General features: G+C 47.1%; 1 protein-coding gene across 1 annotated transcript in view; it reads left to right on the top strand.

The window, feature by feature from the left end:
• Positions 1-19572, top strand: part of LOC106893684 (plexin-A4-like) — a gene marked incomplete at its 3' end in the record, with an annotated part of 465431 nt that overhangs the window by 385236 nt on the left and 60623 nt on the right. Inside the window, exon 4 of the mRNA XM_014951857.1 lies at positions 16394-16494. Coding sequence (XP_014807343.1) covers positions 16394-16494 — 101 coding nt within the window. The remainder of the gene's footprint in view (positions 1-16393; positions 16495-19572) is intronic.

Below are 19572 nucleotides of genomic sequence, written 5' to 3'. Positions count from 1 at the left end.
GTGGGGTCCCTTGGGTCTCCCTGCTTTATGCCCAAGCCAGCTGGCAGTGTTCACCTTGCAGTCGTCCAACACCATCACCCCCCCCAGACCTGGTCCTTGCCCCCCCTTGCCCCGGCAGCACTCCTGCTCAGCAGCAGCTTTTGTAAATTCAATACCTTGGCAGCAAGGAGCTGAAATGAGATCTCACTGTTTCCTACAGTACCAGGGAGCGTTGAGGGCTTTAAATCAGGTTTGAATCAGTTATCTACAGGGCCAAAAAAAAAAAAAGTTGTGTTTCTCTACAGATCCTCCTGCCAGCTGTTTTCTCCCCAAGAAAGCTGGGCGCCGTGTATGTCTTTCCATAAAAAGAAAGGTGCAGTGGGAGTCTCAGCCTTCTGCTTTGTCTGGAGAAAAATAGGAATAAGAATCACAGGAGCGCAAAGGAAGGAGGAACTGATTGGAGAAATGAAGAACCTTGTGTGCTCCTGCACAAGCTTAGGAATCATAGAATCATAGAATCATAAGGGGTTGGAAGGGACCTCTGGAGATCATCAAGTCCAACCCCCCCACCGGAGTGCGTCTACCTAGAGCAGGTTGCACAGGAAGGTGGGGTTATTCAGCCTGGAGAAGAGGAGGCTGAGGGGAGACCTTATTGCTCTCTACAACTCCCTGAAAGGAGGGTGTAGAGAGATGGGGGTCGGTCTCTTTTCTCAAGTCACAGGCGACAGGACGAGAGGAAATGGCCTCAAGTTGCACCAGGGGAGGTTCAGGCTGGATATTAGGAAAAAAATTTTCACTGAAAGGGTTCTCAGGCATTGGAATGGGCTGCCCAGGGAGGTGGTTGAGGCACCATCCCTGGAGGTGTTCAAAAGACGGGTTGATGTAGTGCTGGGAGGTATGGTTTAGTGATGGTGATGCTTCTTGTTTGTTGTGTGGGTGTCTATTTTTGTCAGTGAGGTTGACGGTTGGACAAGATGATCTTTAAGGTCCCTTCCAACCTAGAAGATTCTGTGATTCTGTGTCCAGGTAGGTTTTGAAAGTCTCCAGAGAAGGAGACTCCACCACCTCTCTGGGCAGCCTGTTCCAGGGCTCTGCCACCCTCAAAGTATAGAAGTTCCTCCTAAAGAATCCATGCAAAGGGCCTTAATTCCATGTTATTGCCAGCAGTCAGGAGAAAGGATGCCCCGGGCGTGATTTTTGGATGCCACTGAAACCAGCTTATCAATGCTGCTGCACTTCTGTGGTGCCAGTAGTCACGGGGCAACCATGAATTTGGGGGTCATCTCAGCCTCAGGAACCACACCTCCTAATACCCCCACAGGTTCCCAGTGCCCAGATTGATCCTATCTAACTTTGGGCTATTCACAAAGACATTTTAGACAGAGCTAAAGCTACAATATACCAGCAGTGGATAATGCAGGACCCCTCTGAGGGTGACTTTGCATCCCTGAGACCTGAAATGCCCTGTATCCAATATCTGAGGGAATTATTAATAATCTAGGTGAGACCCCTGCTTTAATGATTCATGGGGACTAGAAGGGGTAATATGAAGTCGTAAAGTCCCTGGATAAGTCTGAAGCTCCTGATGCTTACTCCTGAACTGGGCCAAATAGCAGCTGGATAGCCTATTTTTATGGAAAATAAGATATTTTTTTCATTCTTTTAGGAAATAGTTGGTTTGTTCTTTAAGAAAAAAATGAAGTTTTGTTGTCTGGATGCCTTGTCTTTACCTTTCTTTACAGCACTTAAGTCAACAGCATAGCCTGTTCCCATTTGAAAAATAAGAAAAGCTAAAAATAGCAAAAAAAAGGTCTCTGAAATGGCTTAATACTTGGCAGCTCTCAAAGAGCCTGAGGGTTTTCCTGGGAGTATTCTCCAGGGATCAATATTGGGCCCAACACTACTGAAAATGTTCATGAATGAGCAGGAAGTTGATACTAAATCCCGTGGATAAAATATTCAGCGGTGCAATAATTAGCTCAGCGCTAACGATGATGAGGACAGAGTGGTTGGGTGACTTTGGCTCCCTCAAACAAAACAAATGCAAACTTCTCTTGTGTGGTAAGAAGGAATGTAGGTCAGGCTGGAAAGTAGGAGATGTGTCCTAGAAAGCAACGACTGAAATGGATGAATGAGTCGTTTCTTTACATCCTCACAAAGGGTTTCCCCTGGTCCATCCTGTAGTAGAAATGGGCTGACTCCATTCTGCATCCTTGAAGGAGTGGAAGAGAGTGGGCAAGTAGTAGTCAAAGAATCACAGAATCTTAGTGGTTGGAAGGGACCTCCGAGATCATCGAGTCCAACCACAATGCTTTATGGCCAGCTCTGGGGGTCTCCTTTTGTAAAAGAGCACTGAGAGATAGGAAAAGGAGCACCAAAAAAACCCCACAAAGATTATTTGTAGGGAGGGAGAAGGTACGATGTCCTCAAAGGGACTTTAAGGATCTCAGTCTGTTAATTTCTCAGAAGGAATATTGAAGAATGATTCGATTCACATCTCTGAGCATCCTCAGGGGGTGAAAACAGCAGGCTTAAAGGGCTCTTCAATCTAGAGAAGAAAAGTAGAGTAAGAATCAGTGGTTGAAAGCCAAAACCCGATGAATTCACATGAAATATAAGGCATGTACAAGCTTTTTATGGCATGAGTGATTAACCATGGAGCAAACTGCCCGTGAAATGGAGGATTCTCCATTTCTTGGTATCTTCACATCGAAATGGGAGGTCTTTCTGAGCAACACGCTTTAGATAAAGCCAAATTATTTAGTTCATATAAGGGTAGATGGGAGAAATTTAGTGGCCTGTGATGTACAGGAGGCAAGAACAGATGATCTAATGGTCCCTTCTGACCTTAAATGCTATGCATTTATATGATCCCGGAATTAAATGTCCTTGAACTTTCATTTTATGGCAAGATGGATGTCTGAGGAAGCTGGGAAAACACGTGTAGTGCTTGCTGCACTAGGTTATGCACTTAATCCATTGAAATACGGGCACTGGGGGCTGGGATGGAGCAACCTGCATTGTGCTCCGTAGGAATTGCGCCTTGCGAACCCTCCACGAATTCAAGTGCTGCAGAGAGGGAGCTGGGCTTTGTTAGGAACTTCTTCTCATTGCTTCCATGCTGAAACAAATAGCAGAGATCATAGAATCATAGAATCATAGAATGGTTTGGGTTGGAAGGGACCTCAAAGATCATCGAGTTCCAACCCCCCTGCCATGGGCAGGGACACCTCCCACCAGACCAGGTTGCTCAAGGCCCCATCCAGCCTGGCCTTGAACCCCTCCAGGGATGGGGCAGCCACAACTTCCCTGGGCAACCTGTTCCAGTGTCTCACCACCCTCAGAGTAAAAAATTTCTTCCTGAGATCTAATCTGAATCTTTTTTCTTCCAATTTAAAACCGTTTCCTCTTGTCCTATCACTACACCTCCTGGCAAAGAGTCCCTCCCCAGCTCTTCTATAGGCACCCTTCAGGTATTGAAAGGCTGCTATAAGGTCTCCCCGGAGCCTTCTCTTCTCCAGGCTGAACAATCCCAGCTCCCTCAGCCTGTCTTCATAGCAGAGGTGCTCTATCCCTCTGATCATCTTCGTGGTCCTGTTCCAGCCGGTCCATGTCCTTTCTGTGTTGAGGACTCCAAAGCTGGACACAGTATTCCAGGTGGGGTAATATTTGAAATATTTCAAATATTTCAAAGCTTGGGATCTGGCCCAAAACTTTAGGGCTTGGCTTCTCTCTAGTGGCTGGCGCTAGGTAAAATGAGCACCCCAATTTCAAACTTCTATAGGCACCCTTCAGGTATTGAAAGGCCGCTATAAGGTCTCCCTGGAGCCTTCTCTTCTCCGGGCTGAACAATCCCAGAGATCTCTAAAGGCAAATAGATATGCCCCAAAAGAGCTGCCTGCCTCTCTGCCTGGTCGTTGTCTTTTTTGGCAGCGCTAATTGCCACCCAAACCTTGAGAGCGCGCTGAGCTCTCACAGGCATTGGCTGAGCATTGATGGTTTCCTCTCGTTTAATAAACGACAGAGACATATATTTAAGGAGCTCGGGAAGAGCCTGCTTCACATTTTCTGCCTGGATCTTGGTTAACTCTTGACTGAAACGCTCAGTGACGCTGTTGGCGGTGAGGGCTCTGGAGAGGCAGGGGGATCGTAATAGCCCTGGAAAACCCTGATTTTCTGTCTCTGGGTTGGGTTGGTGTATGTATGTTTGCCGCAGCTCAGGATTAACTGCAAGCAGAGGTTATCACGGCTCTCCCTGCCTCAGATCTGAAGTGTTTTTTTTGGTTTGCAGATTAACCGGTGCGACCTCATAACTCTTCAGTTGATGCTATCGCTCCGCTTGATGCTGCCTGTGGCGGGCTGCGGAGCTCGTGGCAGCTGAGATTTGATGGCCCTTGCGTGGGGAATGACTTAGAAAAAGGAGAAGAGGCAGCGACGAGGGGAGAGAGGTTGAAAGCTTGGGGGAGGAGGTGTGAGGGTATCTGGGGACAAAACACATCTTGTCCCTTTTTGTGGTGTGTCCTCTGAGGAGGTGTCTGAAGAGACTAGAGAGGTGATTCTGCCACTTTACTCTGCTCTGGTGAGACCTCACCTGGAGTATTGTGTGCAGGTCTGGAGCCCTCAATATAAGAAGGACATGGACCTGATGGAGAGGGTCCAGAGGAGGGCCACAAGGATGATCAGGGGGATGGAGCACCTCTGCTACGAGGACAGGCTGAGGGAGCTGGGGTTGTTCAGCCTGGAGAAGAGGAGGCTCCAGGGAGACCTAATAGCAGCCTTCCAGTACCTGAAGGGGGCCTACAGGAAGGCTGGGGAGAACCTGTCTAGAAAGGCCTGCAGTGACAGGACGAGGGGAAATGGCTTTAAGCTGAAGGGGAACAGATTTAGACTGGAGATGAGGAGAGGGTTCTTCACTGTGAGGGTGGTGGAGCACTGGAACAGGTTGCCCAGGGAGGTGGTTGAGGCCCCTTCCCTGGAGATATTCAAGGAGAGGCTCGACGAGGCCCTGGGCAACCCGGTCTAGTTGGGGGTGTCCCTGCTGACTGCGGGGGGGTCGGACTAGATGACCTTTGGAGGTCCCTTCCGGCCTGGGCAATTCTATGATTCTGTGATTCTATGATTCTAAGCTCAGTCCCACCAGTAAAAGCAATCAAGTGCACACAGCTTTACGAGTTACCTGCCATTCCCCAAGCCCCTGATGAAGCAGGGCTTAATCACAGTTTAAGCTGATGGGTTTCCTTTCGCAGCCGGGATGCTCCTGAAGGATACGCGCGCTCCTGTGCCTCAGACTGAGAGGTGTCACCCTGTTAAAGGCAGCAGCTTCATAGTTTTTGATGATGTGGTTAGTGCCTGAGAGTCCAGCAGGGAGAGAGGTGGAGAAGGCTATGAAAAGATGACTTAGGCCACCAGGTAGCTTTTCCTTTTGCCCAACATTTGGCTAGCAGGGGTGGTCTAGTGGGAGGTGTCCCTGCCCATGGCAGGGGGGCTGGAAATCAATGATCTTTAAGGTCCCTTCCAACTTCAACCATTCTATGGGTAACGGTTTTAAACTGAAAGAGACCATATTTAGATGAGACGTTAGGAAGAAATTCTTTCTTGTGAGGGTGGTGAGACACTGGAACAGGTTGCCCAGAGAAGCTGTGGCTGCCCCATCCTTGGAGGTGTTCAAGGCCAGGTTGGATGGGGCTTGGAGCAACCTGGGCTGGTGGGAGGTGTCACTGCCCATGGCAGGGACTGGAACTGGATGATCTTTAAGGCCCCTTCTAACCCAAACCGTTCTGTGATTCTATGATTTTATGATCAGAGGTATGGAGTGGTTTCCATGTAGGAGGTGACTGAAGAAGCAGGAACTCCTCAGCCTAGGAAAATGTGAGCTGGAGTGTATGGTAGAGATTGGTGAAATTAGGAATCATTGGCAGAAGGGGGTGAATAGGAAATGACTGTTCACTACCTCTACAAGTGCAAGAATTTGAAGACATGACATAAAAATGTTGAAAATCATGTCCTGAAGAAATAGAAGGAGATTATTCTTTCAAGCGGCGTGCTCTGGACCCACGAAACTGCTTCCAAAGCCTGCTGTGGATGCAAAAAGGCAATGTTTCTTCAAGGATAAACTAGAAATGAAAGAAAGATTTATTCAGGTTATGGCACAACTGAAGGAAAGGACATTTTTTAAATTGTTTGTCTTCCATGCCTTCTGTAGCTTGATAGTTTTGTAGGGGTCGTATAATCCTGCACAAGGGAATTAGATCAACACAACCAGTCCTTCATGAACTGTCATCAAGTGGTGCAGCTAGAAACCCAGGAGAGAGTGTGGGTGGCTGGAGAGAGAGATGAGGCAAACATCCTCCAGACACTGGGATGAGAACATCTTAACCCAGGGAGATGGTGTGGGTGTAAAGGTAGGATTTGGAGTGGTGATGGGATTGCATCAATGGGAATGGACAAGAAGAAGACACAATAGGATACCTGAGAGGGCTGCTGAGGTGAATGAATCTGCAGAAAGATGTTTCTTGGTAACTGAAGGTCAGGATGGGAACATCTTGAAAAATGATGGAGCAAGGTGACCTGGAAAGTAGCCATCACCAGTAGAAACAACTATTAACTTCTCCCTTTGTGCTTTAACTGTTCATGCCTCCACCAGGAGCCTTCAAGTGATGCTGAACCTTGAGAAAGCCCGTTGCAGTGACAGAAATTCCATTACAGGTCCCAATTAAATCTATATATAGTCTTCATAGAGTCTGGGTAATGATCTACCCCTTGCTCAGTGGGCATGCTTCAGTAGCCACGCAGACACCCGCGCTCATTAAGCCTGGGCTGGCCCTGCATTAATTGTGACATGAGACTCTCTATTTTGAAGGCTTTTGAACACACACATTTAGACAAACCTCATTTGTTTTACAGTTTTACAGACTGAAACCCTTGACTGTGAGATAAAGATTTAGTGGTAAACTAGGTGGGGGCTGGGGACACGGAACTGAACCCACCTGGACCTGATAGAGAGAAAAACAGATTGAATACTACAGGCAGAGAAAGTTGGCCAAAAGTGATGGTTTGCAGGGCGGGTAAGAAGGTGGCTGGTTTCATTAGGCTTGGGTAAAATCTCCTGACACTCCTTCCACACCTCGTGGCTGGTGAACTGTGGTTTTTACAAGGGACAAGAATTCCTAATATGTTTCTAGAGCAGGTTGCACAGGATCTTGTCCAGGTGGTTTTTTGAATGTCTCCAGAGAAGGAGACTCCACCACCTCCCTGGGCAGCCTCTTCCAGTGCTCGGCCACCCTCACAGTAAAGAAGTTCCTCCTCATTTTGTAACTTCTTATGTTCAAGTTTGTGCCCATTTTCTCTTGTCCTGTCACTGGGCACCATTGAGAAAAGACCAGTCCCGTCCTCCTGACTCCCTCCCTTTAAGTATTTATAGGCATTGATAGATCCCCCCTCAGCCTTCTCTTCTCTAGGCTAAAAAGACCCAAGTTCCTCAGCCTCTCCTCATAAGAGAGATGCTCCAGGCCCTTAATCATCTTTGTGGCCCTTTGCTGTACCCTCTCCAGCAGTTCCCTGTCCTTCTTGAACTGGGGAGCCCAGAACTGGACACAGTGCTCCAGATGGGGCCTTGTCTGGAGTACTGTGTCCAGTTCTGGGCAATCTGCTCTAGGTAGACCCACTTCATTGGGGGGGTTGGACTTGATGATCTCCAGAGGTCCCTTCCAACCCCATATGATTCTGACAGCCCAGAAAGCCAACCCCATCTTGGGCTGCATCCCCAGCAGCATGGCCAGCAGGTCAAGGGAGGTGATTCTACCCCTCTGTTCTGCTGTCGTGAGACCCCACCTGGAATACTGTGTCCAGCTTTGGAGTCCTCAGCACAGGAAGGACATGGACCTTTTGGAATGGGTCTAGAGGAGGCCACAGAGATGATCAGAGGGCTGGAGCACCTCTGCTGTGAGGACAGGCTGAGAGATTTGAGGTTGTTCAGCCTGGAGAAGAGAAGGCTCTGGGGAGAACTTATAGCAGCCTTCCAATATCTGAAAGGAGCCTTCAGGAGAGCCAGAGAGGGACTCTTGATCAGGGACTGTAGTGATAGGACAAGGGGAAATGGTTTTAAACTGAAAGTGGGAAGATTTAGATGAGCTATTAGGAAGAAATTCTTTCCTGTGAGGGTGGTGAGGCACTGGAACAGGTTGCCCAGAGAAGCTGTGGCTGCCCCATCCCTGGAGGGGTTCAAGGCCAGGCTGGATGGGGCTTTGAGCAACCTGGTCTGATGGGAGGTGTCCCTGCCCATGGAACTGGATGATCTTTGAGGTCCCTTCCAACTCCAACCATTCTATGATTCTGTGGTTCCTCAGTCTCCAGGTTGCCAGCCATTCTCATAGCTGGATGTTGTGTCCTCAGCTTCTCCTTGAGCACCAGTGCTTTTGGGAGAAGAGTCATTGCAGCGTGATAGACCTGTTTGAAGAAGGAACAGCGCAGGGTGCAGGCTGAGCAGTTGTCAAGGGGGAACCTGAGAAGCTGCCAAGCCTTCAAGAAGAGGACTGGGATAATCTTTGTTATCTTAGTTGTCTGTTCCTTTGTAAATAAAGCCAGAACAGAGAGCAGGAACGAGCTTGGATGCAGAAAAGCACGAGGGCTGTATTTACAGAGCAGATGGTGAAAGGCTCTTGTTCAAACACAGTCCGTGTCATCCCACAAGGTCTTTTGAGTCCCTGGAACAGTTTTCTAGCTGTGCAACACAGCGGATTTCCTCTGCCACTCTCCCAGTGATTAAAGAAAATGCATTTTGTCTCGTGAGTGGTTATTCTGATGCTACAATTAGGAAGAGGGCAGAGCTTAGAATGTTTGGGGATTGTTTACAGTGGCAAGATTAGAGGAGTAGAAGGAAGTTATGTATGGTGTTGATGTGGGATTCACCTCACTCAGTGTTTGCTGTCTACATTTTAAATGTCTCTGTCTGACCTGGCTGTGCAGACTCCTTTATATTCAGTGGATAGACATAGGCACATCCAGGGTACGATTTATCTCATCCCTGGTAGGCATCTAAACCAGAGAGCAGGCAAATCCCACCCTGCCAAAGGTCTCTCCATTATCAGAGCCTGGATTTCTAGCTTAGAACATCGACTCTGATGTTGCAGACAGATTTTGGTGAGAGGGCAAAGCCCTTGCTTTGCATTCCTCCCATGACACAAGCTGCAAGTCTTGATGGATTGGAAATGAAGCCCAGCATCCTCTACGTAGAAGACATCTAACTTCTTTTTTTTCTGAGCCAGCTGTAAAGCAGATTCCTGCTGAGGGAGTCATGGGAACAGACTTGCACTGCAAAGGGTGCAAAGAAAGTTGCGTTGCAACCAACAGAAATCTCATTGTGAGAGCGTCTGATGGGAACTGATGTCTCTCAGCTTTAGCCCAAAGGCTTCTGGAGCTATTGCCACAGAGGCTGTGGGAACAGACTTGCACTGCAAAGGGTGCAAAGAAGGTTGTGTTGCTGTCGGAGCACCAACAGAAATCTCATTGTGAGAGCATCTGATGGGAACTGATGTCTCTCAACTTTAGCCCAAAGGCTTCTGGGGCTATCGCCACAGAGGCTGTGGGCATCAAATCATGGAATCATAGAATGGTTAGAGTCGGGAGGGACCTTAAAGATCATCAAGTTCCAACCCCCCTGCCATGGCCAGGGACACCTCCCACCAGACCAGGTTGCTCCAAGCCCCATCCAGCCTGGCCTTGAACCCCTCCAGGGATGGGGCAACCACAGCTTCTCTGGGCAACCTGTTCCAGTGTCTCACCACCCTCACAGGAAAGAATTTCCTCCTAATATCTCATCTAAATCTCCCCTCTTCCAGTTTAAAACTGTTACCCCTTGTCCTGTGGCTTGTTTAAAACTGTTACCCCTCATCCTGTGGCTTTTCTCCCTGACCAAGAGTCCCTCCCCATCTCTCCTGTAGCCCCTTGAGGGACTGGAAGGCTGCTCTAAGGTCTCCCCAGAGCCTTCTCTTCTCCAGGCTGAGCAATCCCAACTCTCTCAGCCTGGCCTCGTAGAAGAGGTGCAATCTTTCTATATCTCTCCTTGCTTTACCTCTCTTCATGGGAGCGGCGTGTGATCATGGCTGGGGATTTGCTCTGTCAGTGCCAAAGTAAAGACGTCTCTCCACAAAGATGTGGAGGACAGCTCAGGGCATTGAAGAGGAGAGGAGGAGCAGCAGCACATGCACAGATGTGGGTAGGAAGCCCTTCTTTGTGAACAAGTATATTAGGACAGGTAATTTACCCTGCCACACAGCGGGACGTTGACCCCCAGTTTAATTATTGTGTCATTTGTCCTTGACAGCTACTGCTGCTTCCAATTAACTCTCCTTAATTAAAGCCTCCAGTTTTCCAAATATGTAATCATGGATTTACTGGGAAGAGTGCTGCAATGAAGAGCTTGGGGGTGTCTGATGAGAAATGACATTCCCTGTCCCAGAGGGACTTGCAAGTTATTTACTTATCATGCTGGAGTGGCAGGCTGGAATCAACCCCAGATCCTCATCTCTATCCCTTCTTGGAGCATCTCCTCTCCCATCAGTTTTACAACATCTACGTGAATGTGAGTCCTTCTTCTTATTGGTGTAACTAAGATGTTGAGCAACCTGGTCTAGTGGGAGGTGTCCCCACCCATGGCAGGGCATTTGAACTCAGTGATCTTTAAGTCCCTTCCAACTCTAACCATTCTATGATTCTCTGTGTTTCAGCTCCCTGGGCTGTTTTTTTCTGTGCTCCCACTCTTTTCGCTGAGTTTGCAGATCAGGTGGAGGAGGCACAGGGGCTCAAACAAGACGGAGGAATTTAAGGTCCTTTTGCCCATAATTCAGGCCAAGTTAAAATTAGCATCCCGGGATGCCCTTCAGGTGACGAACATCCTCACTGACTCTCTCAGGGGTGCAGAATCTGGTTTCACTCGTGGTCTGTCAGGTGTTCTTTGCCTCGCTCTATTTAATAAACTGTATTATCATGAACACTCTATTCAAGGCTTTGAAATCAAATAAGCTCCTCTCTTAATCTTTCTGCAGTTTTTCGGGGCTGGCTGAGTCTTGAAAGATAGGAGCATTCACAGAACCCACATGGCTTGACAGAGTCACTGTTCAGTGTTTGGGAAATGTATCTTTTGACTGTCGGGAAGGAAATTGGCTACTTAAGATGCCTTTTTGTACATTTAAATTAACTTAGTCCATCAGACTGAATATATCCCGCTGCTGTATTAACATCCAATTATAACAGCAGAGATTGAGCAATGATTCACGTTTTGACCAGAATGTTGGCAGTTTAAGGGGGAAAAAAAAAAAAAAAAGCAATGTATATTGAAATAAGAAAGTCAAAAACGGGAGCCAGAAAATTATGACTGAGCACATAGCAGGAGCTTTTGTGAATATATAATGGCAGAAGCGGGAGCCAAATTTCTAACAGGATTAGCTGTTACTGTCTATCAGATCCAAAAACCTCAATCATTTTGTTTTAAATGACTTTCTGTAACTCATTCATAGTAGAAATAGAGGGTGGAAAGCGAGGCTGGGAGCTGGAGAAGCTGCAGCTTGCAATTTAGGCTGGAGCAGAGGTGAGGACAGCCCTGGTGCTGTGTGAAAAGCCCTGAAGTCGTATGTAGCAGGTGAGCTCTGAACTGTACAGCAGTTCACAGATTTTGCCAGATTTTTCAAGATGTCCTTGCGAGCCAGAAACTCAATGAATGATTACTTTGGGGACCTGTGAATGAAAGTGTTGATGAAGTGAAATATCTCTTCAAATCCTGCTGCAGCTACGGCAGCTGGACCTGCCTCATCCTTTTCTTGCTGCCCTTGAGAAGGACATCAGATTCTCTTACCTCTCGTCTGACCCTAACTCTGGGATTGCATCTCACTCTGGATGTGCAGGGGACAGTCTAGGTGGTAAAGCTGCTTCAGGAATACGGGTTCTGACACTTTGGTCTCCCCTATCCTTCAGTATTTCAAGTGGAACAGGTTGCTCAGAGAAGCTGTGGATGCCCCATCCCTGGAGGGGTTCAAGGCCAGGCTGGATGGGGCTTGGAGCAACCTGGTCTGGTGGGAGGTGTCCCTGCCCATGGCAGGGGGGGGTGGAACTGAATGATCTTTAAAGTCCCTTCCAACTCTAATTATTCTATGATTCTGTGATTCAACGAAAGGTCCCTTCCAACTCTAACCATTCTATGATTCTGTGATTCAACAAACCCAAAGTCTAAACATGTTGTACTTAATAACTTAGTGTTCAATGATCAGCTCTTCCATGGACTTCTTGCATAAACTTGCTCAGATGCCTCAAGCCCACATCTTCAAAGATGCTTAGATAGCACCCACTTGAGCTTTAGGAGACCTCACTTTCACCCTCAGATTTCATTGATGAAATGGAGATATGTGCTTCATCACATATGAGATATAAGCCCTTAAAACAACAGCAGCTTCTTCTTACATCCATATATTGCTTTAGCACAGAGAGGCCAAAATATCAGTTAATCCGTGACCACTGTAGGAATATAAATGACTCCAACCTGGCTCGTAGCGACCCAAATTGAAGGACACTTTGCTTTTGTTAATCCTCTTCCTGCTGAAACCCTGGTTGTATTTGCTGCAACATATTGACTCCAAGTTCTACCCCAATGAAAGGCCACCGAGGCTTGGGAAATGACCTTAAAAAGTTTGTTAGACTTTCCAAAGATGGAGAAAGGGTGGAAGGAGTAGTCACAGTTTGGTTTACAATGGAGATTTCAACCTTCGGAGCTGTCTGGTCCCTTCATCGTTGTGAATAATGGCAAGGCATGGTAATTGGGAGGTTTGCGTGGACTTTTCTTTTTGAGATATTTTAGGGGCAGCATAAAAAGCTGACTGCTCTCAGGGGGCACGGTCAGTTCTCAAAACTTTCAACTTGGAAAGCTGAGCTGAATTAATTACAGCTTATGTTCCAAAGGAAAATGAGACCTCTGATGTGCCTTATTTGCTTGATGTTCTTTTTCTTTTCAGCTGACGACCCCTAGGTGGCTTTCCTTTCAGTCGCAGCTCCTTTGTTTTTTGTAGTTTCTTTCTTTATTAATTAGAAGGTCTGACACTTACAGCCCAAGACATTTACCGGCGTGGTACAATTTTAATTAATCTTGCAATAAAGCTACTTGAGGTGAACTCGTAAAAGGTCTCCTATAGCAGGAGTAACATGTAGCGATGTGAATGGTGACACTCATGTGGCATGTGGCTTCGTGCAAGCTCATACTGCATAGCTGTGCTCTCTGGGACAGGGACACAAGCAAGGTGTGCTCCTACACAACATATGAACTTTATACTACAGAGACTAAGTACCCTAAAGACAATGAGAAGGAAGCATGTCTGTAAAGATGAGGATCTGGATTCTCAGTAGGTTCTTTCTGCCTCTGAGAGCTTGGATATCCTTTTACAGCTAGTTAAATAATAGTAATAGTAATAATAATTATTAATAGTAGAATCATAGAGTTGTCTAGGTTGGAAGGAACCTTTCAGATCATTGGGTCCAACCATCAACCTAACACTAACAAAACCACCACTAAACCATGTCGCTCATCACCACATCTGCCCATCTTTTAAATACCTCCAGGATGGCAACTCCACCACTTCCCTGGGCAACCCATTCCAAGGCTTAATAACCCTGTCAGTGTAAAAAATTTTCCTAATATCCAATCTGAACCTTCCCTGGAACAAGTTGAGGTTAATATCCAATCTGAACCTCCCCTGGAACAAGTTGAGGCTGTTTTCTCTTGTCGTATCGCCTGTTCCTTGGGAGAAGAGGCTGACCCCCCCTGGCTACACTCTTCTTTCAGGGAGTTGGAGAGAGAAGGTCTCCCCTCAGCCTCCTTTTCTCCAGGCTGAAAATCCCAGTTCCTTCAGCCACTCCTCATAAGAGTTGTTCTCCAAATAATAACACCAAAACCTACATATACCACTTTTTATCTACTCTTTTTGTAGCGATTGGCAGAGAAATAACAAATTTCAGTCCTCTAGGACTTCTTTCTTGGACATATATCATAGTCACAAGTGGATTTTGACTCGGAACATTCTAACCCAACATCACTGCATGTTGAAAAAGTACATATTCTGATCTGAGCTTCTTAAGCAAGGCTCACTTCGATAAGACAGATGTAAACTAGCTCAGAACCCGAGGTTCTGAAAAACTATCTGCAGCTAATGAGTTTAAATCGAGCTGCACCATATGTTAAACTGAGGGTAGTTTGGGTAGGAACCACATTGCTAATCCCGTCTGTTTTCACAAATTTCTAATTACAAGGTGGAGATTACACAGACGATTGCTTCTGGGTTGAGGAAGGGCAGATTTACACTCTTTCAAAACTGAATTATCTGCCTCTTCTGATGTTCACCATGCAGACATGGTCAAGCTAGATGCGATCAAGGAAAAATAATTCACAATATATTTTGTTCAGGTGGAAATAACAGGTAGGAATGGCCAACCTAAATGATAAGATCTCCACCCCTTGATGTCTTCTTGTAAAAAACTGTATGACTTTTTGCAAGTTGGATAGAACACAGACTCTTAGGTTCAACATCAGTCTAATTGGGTTAAATCTTGGAGCATACAATTTATATTTATTGAAAAGTTGATACCTTCTTGGCCTGAAGCTTAAGGAAGGTGGAACAACTGCATTTTTGGCCAAGACATCTGACCTTTGAAACTTCCTGATGCTTCCAGAATTTTGAATGACTCCCTCCCTGTTTTGATCTTCTTGTTTTCGTTGCTCTGCGGTCTGTCTTGATTATGTTTCTATGCTCATGGCAGTAGATTCAATTTGAGAAAGGTGGTTTTGTGTTTGTTTATTTGTTTGTTTTGTGTTCTCCCTTTTTCATTAAACGTTTTCAGTAGCCACAGTTGGTTTCTTTGGGTGACTTGGCACAGGCAACAGTGCAACGGTAAATAAACCCCATCGTATTTCTTCTGTCCGCAGTTTTCTAATGCTACTGCCAGCTGCCAGAAGTAAAAATACAGATTTTCAGCTTTTGCACATAGACTATCTACTACCACGTGTGGTGTCTGTGTAGGGGTTAGGAAGACAATTTCCAATGCAAACAGAAAAGGTCTTCATAAATAGCTGGAATTTTTCCTGATATATATTTATATATATAAAAGCCAGGTCTTGGTTCATTTACAGATGCAATCAGAATGAATCTTAATCTATCACTTCACAGCTCAAACTCAGATGCAATCAGAATGAATCTTAATCTATCACTTCACAGCTCAAACTCTCTTGAATGTTGCACCAAGTAAAAAATGGTCCCTAGGATCCAGGTGCATTCCTTTGTCATTTGTCACAAGTAACTGTTCCGCAGTTTATCGTTGGCAGTTCTCAGTGGTGTTTCATCAGGATAATACCTCACTATATCATCTGAAGGAATAAACTCTCCCTGCTGACATGAGCTGGGGTGAAGGCACTGACAGTTGACTGTATATTATAGACGCTCTCTGAAGCTTATTCAATGGAAAAAGAGACTATCAGGTCATTGGGCCCAAATTGTGTGTTTGGCTTCCAAAGAAGTGAGGGGCCTACAAAAGCTAAATGGAATCAAAAGGCTCTGGTCTGTTAGATGGGACGTCAGGCCCTTCTGTCTTTGAAAGCTCCAACTGGCTTTAATTAAAAAGGAAGAAAGAAAGAAGAAAAAAGATAATAAAATGTAGTTTTTGGGCAGTAGATGGGTGTTTCAGGTCCACCTCTAATGCCTTCTGAGCTGCAAAGTCAGGGTGACAGCAAGCTCATTCATGGTGGCTTTTGTCCTTTCCCTCCTGTGAGCAACCCCTCCAGGGGTGGGACAACTGATGGTTGGAAAGATGCATGGGCAATGGGGAGTGAAGATAATGCTCTTCTAGGACTGGTGGTGGTTTGGGAGGTCATGGGAGGGAGACAAAGACATCTTGAGACTTCAGTTCTCACAGGAAGCCAGAAAGCAACAAGGTCCACAACCAGAGTGTAGGAGAGCATTGAGATCTGCTGAGTTTAATTCATTGCAGAAGGTATTTAATAACCTCAAGGTGCCAGGTCACCACAGTATGCAGACAGCCTGCCTGATTTGCTGGTTCCCTGTGAAGCTGTGCAGCTGAGGTCATCTGGCAATCAAAGTGTGAAAGGCCATGGGGAAGAGGAGAAGGCCACAGGGAAGGTGCTGATCTCAAAAGTGTTTGCACCAAGTTGAGTGCTCATCTGGACAGGGGTTGCACCAGATTGAACTCTGGAGCAATTTGCAGACACATCCCTCTGCCCCAGGCCTGCCAAGCTCTGCAGGGATGTCCCTTTGGGAGGACAGGCAGCAGGGGAACAGGACACGGAAGGTGGCACCTCCGTCAAGTCCTTATGGGCGTTGCAGAGCCCTGTGAAAAGCCTGACAGGTTGTCCCCTTTCCTCCTGCAGCTCACTCGGGTGCCCGTGGAGTCGTGTAGCCAGTATGAGACCTGCAGCGAGTGCTTGGGCTCAGGCGACCCTCACTGTGGATGGTGCGTTCTTCACAACACGTAAGTACCTGCTGGTCTTTCCCATTGTCCCAGCCCTGCTTTCCCCCCCACCCATCTTCTCTCAACGTCTGTGATAACACATGGCAGAGGTGCAAAATGCTGTCTCAGGCTTTGGCTGGGGCGGGTGAGCCAATGAGTCACGCGGGCAGCTCCAGCGAGGTCTCTGGGGGACTTGCTGGGGGAGACTTTTGTTTAACCAAAAAAGCAGTTTTTGAATGACAAGGGAAGAGAAGAGTGGTAGAGACTGGTCAGATCTCTTCAATCATTGCCTTCTTATTTCCATTGCTTAAGGGGGTTTGGTTCTGATTCAAAGCCCAGCTCAGACACTTGTCTCAGTGCCACAAACTTTCCACCACCGACCTGAACCTCTCCTCTTTCAGACTTGTCATGATCTCCGTTGCCCTTAGAGAGGAAACGTGTCCTGTAAGCATCATGGGGTCCAATCCAAGTTAGATTTCAAGAGGACCTTATGGTTTGGATGCTCACTGTGGGAAAAAAGTTGATCCTGAAGTTGAGCGTTTGTCCCCTGTGGGTCAACTCAACTGTGCCAAATGACCATAAATAACCAAACTGCTCATTTGGCTTATCTGGTTAGGATGTTGAGCAAATTTGTCTGTATCCACAACCCTGGGCTTCTAAATAACAGGCCAAGAAGTGACCTCAGTTCACCATTTTGTTATTCAACGGTACTGCCTTATCCAGGGCCTTGTAAGGAGCAGTGGATCCAGGTGTCCTCAGGTCTGGGAGATTAGTTCATTGGCTTTGTTTTCTTCTGGCTTTTTAATGATGCTATTGATCTTCAAGTTTCCTTTCTGTAGCCATCACTGCCAGTGACCTCCTGCTGCAGAGGGCCCTCTGCCAAAGCGGTGGACAGGGAGGTGTTGGGTTGGCTGAGCTACTGGTGATGAGTGGCAGGGTGGTCTCGTTTGCCAAGAACCTCTCAGCAGAGACAGTGGCTGGAAAGGGCATTGGATCTGTCTAACCAAACATCTCCAGCTGAGCGTGGCTCTGCAGGGTGCTGTCACTCCAAGTCTCTCAGTGTCCTTGGCAGTGATGGAGGGTTTTTCTGATGGCCCCTGCTATTCCAGTGTGTCTGTCTTCTCCTGCTGAGTTCACCTAGGAATTCTTCCTATTGCATTGCAAACTCTCCTGGTGGAGACAGTGATCCAGTTGAAGTGATCCTCTTTGCTACCTCTCCTTTCTGGGACAGAAGAAATGGGAACAAGCCTGTACCATATTCCAACCTTCTGTGGATGAGCTTGTGGGATCCTTATCCAAAGCCACCACAGCCTGCTTAATTTCAGATCAGATCTAGGTGGCCCATCCCAAAAACTTGTCCAAAAAAGTTGACTCACGCTCTGGAATTGTTCAAGGGATCCTTGGCAAACTAGTTCTGAGTTGTGATCTGGTAGGCATGAACCCGTGAAGCTTTCACCCTGCTGACCTGAGGATATTTCCAATTGAGACTCAACTCTATAGCGTGATTCCATCTCATCTTACCCTGCATCTGTGCTACAGAATACTGTGTGTTTTGCTGTCAGCAGAGGGACAACACAGACTATGTGACAGATGTATAGGAAAGCATGAATTTGGCCGTTGATTGTACCACAGTAATGCTAAATATTTCATCTCCTGCCCTCCAGGGTCAGTGGCTGCGAGCCATCAATACATCCAGCAATAAATCCCCCAAAGGAGAGAAAAGGCAGAGATAACTGCAGATTGCCCAGCAGCTCATTATTAGAAATGTGATGGCTGGGGGGAGAGTGGGGGGTGGCAGCTTCCACTCGATTAGGACAAGGAACCCCCATACAAGCTCGGTCCTTAAAGGGGAAGTTTGGCCTCACAGCCTGGACCCGGTTGATGGCAGGATCCCCATGTCCTCCTCCCTCTGGTCACTTAACCTCTGCTGTTTATCTGAAAAAGAGGCACCACTTATTTATGTGCTTTGCAGCAGGGTCACTGAGATTAATTCCCTGTGGAGCTTTTTGAAGCAGTATTTGAAAGTAAATGTTAGCAAATTCCACTCCAGTTTGTTCCTTCCCCCCACCAGAAATCTGGTTTCTGGTACTATCTTCAAAGGGGGTTTCGGTGCAGCTTCAAGTGTTCCTCTCTGGGTCTCGGGTTCCTCATCTTTTTCAAAGAATCATAGAATGGTTTGGGTTGGAAGGGATCCTGAAAATCATCCAGTTCCAACCCCCTGCCATGGGCAGGGACACCTCCCACCAGACCAGGTTGCTCCAAGCCCCATCCAGCCTGGCCTTGAACCCCTCCAGGGATGGGGCAGCCACAGCTTCTCTGGGCAACCTGTTCCAGTGCCTCATCACACTCACACTAAAGAAGTTCTTCCTAATATCTGATCTTATTAGTGGTCGGGCATTCAAATAGGCTGCCCAGGGAGGTGGTTGAGTCACCATCCCTGGCTGTGTTTAAGAACCATTTAGATGTGGTGTTGGGGGATACGGTGTAGGGGAGAACTTTAGAGTAGGGTAGATGGTTGGACTCTCTTGCAGCCTAGATGATTCTGTGATTCTGTGATCTTAATCTCCCCTCTTTCAATTTAAATTATGGCGTGCTAATGTGGGAGCTGTTCTGTGGAAGGGATGGGAGAGGCAGTTGGGCTGTGAAAGACCTGAGGTAGGGTGGTGCTGGAAACCAGACTGACTGTGGGCAATGCCATGCCTTTCACTCATCTTTCTCCTCCAGTATAAACCATCCAGAGGAACAGTGGTAGACTGGGAGATGGGTGAAAACTGCCAATGGAGTGCAGCATCTCTCTTTTTGTCTCTCCCATGCAGATCTCTAGCATTGTTTAGAAAGGCCTGCAGTGACAGGACAAGGGGCAATGGCTTCAAGCTGGAGGGGAACAGATTTAGACTGGAGATGAGGAGAGGGTTCTTCACTGTGAGGGTGGTGGAGCACTGGAACAGGTTGCCCAGGGAGGTGGTTGAGGCCCCTTCCCTGGAGATATTCAAGGTGAGGCTCGACGAGGCCCTGGTCAACCTGGTCTAGTTGGGGGTGTCCCTGCTGACTGCGGGGGGGTCGGACTAGATGGCCTTTGGAGGTCCCTTCCGGCCTGGG

The sequence above is a fragment of the Calidris pugnax genome, unplaced genomic scaffold, assembly GCF_001431845.1.
Source record: "Calidris pugnax isolate Ruff unplaced genomic scaffold, ASM143184v1 scaffold158, whole genome shotgun sequence".
NCBI classification, from domain to species: Eukaryota; Metazoa; Chordata; class Aves; order Charadriiformes; family Scolopacidae; genus Calidris; species Calidris pugnax.
This window is presented reverse-complemented; position numbering and strand designations above follow the sequence as displayed.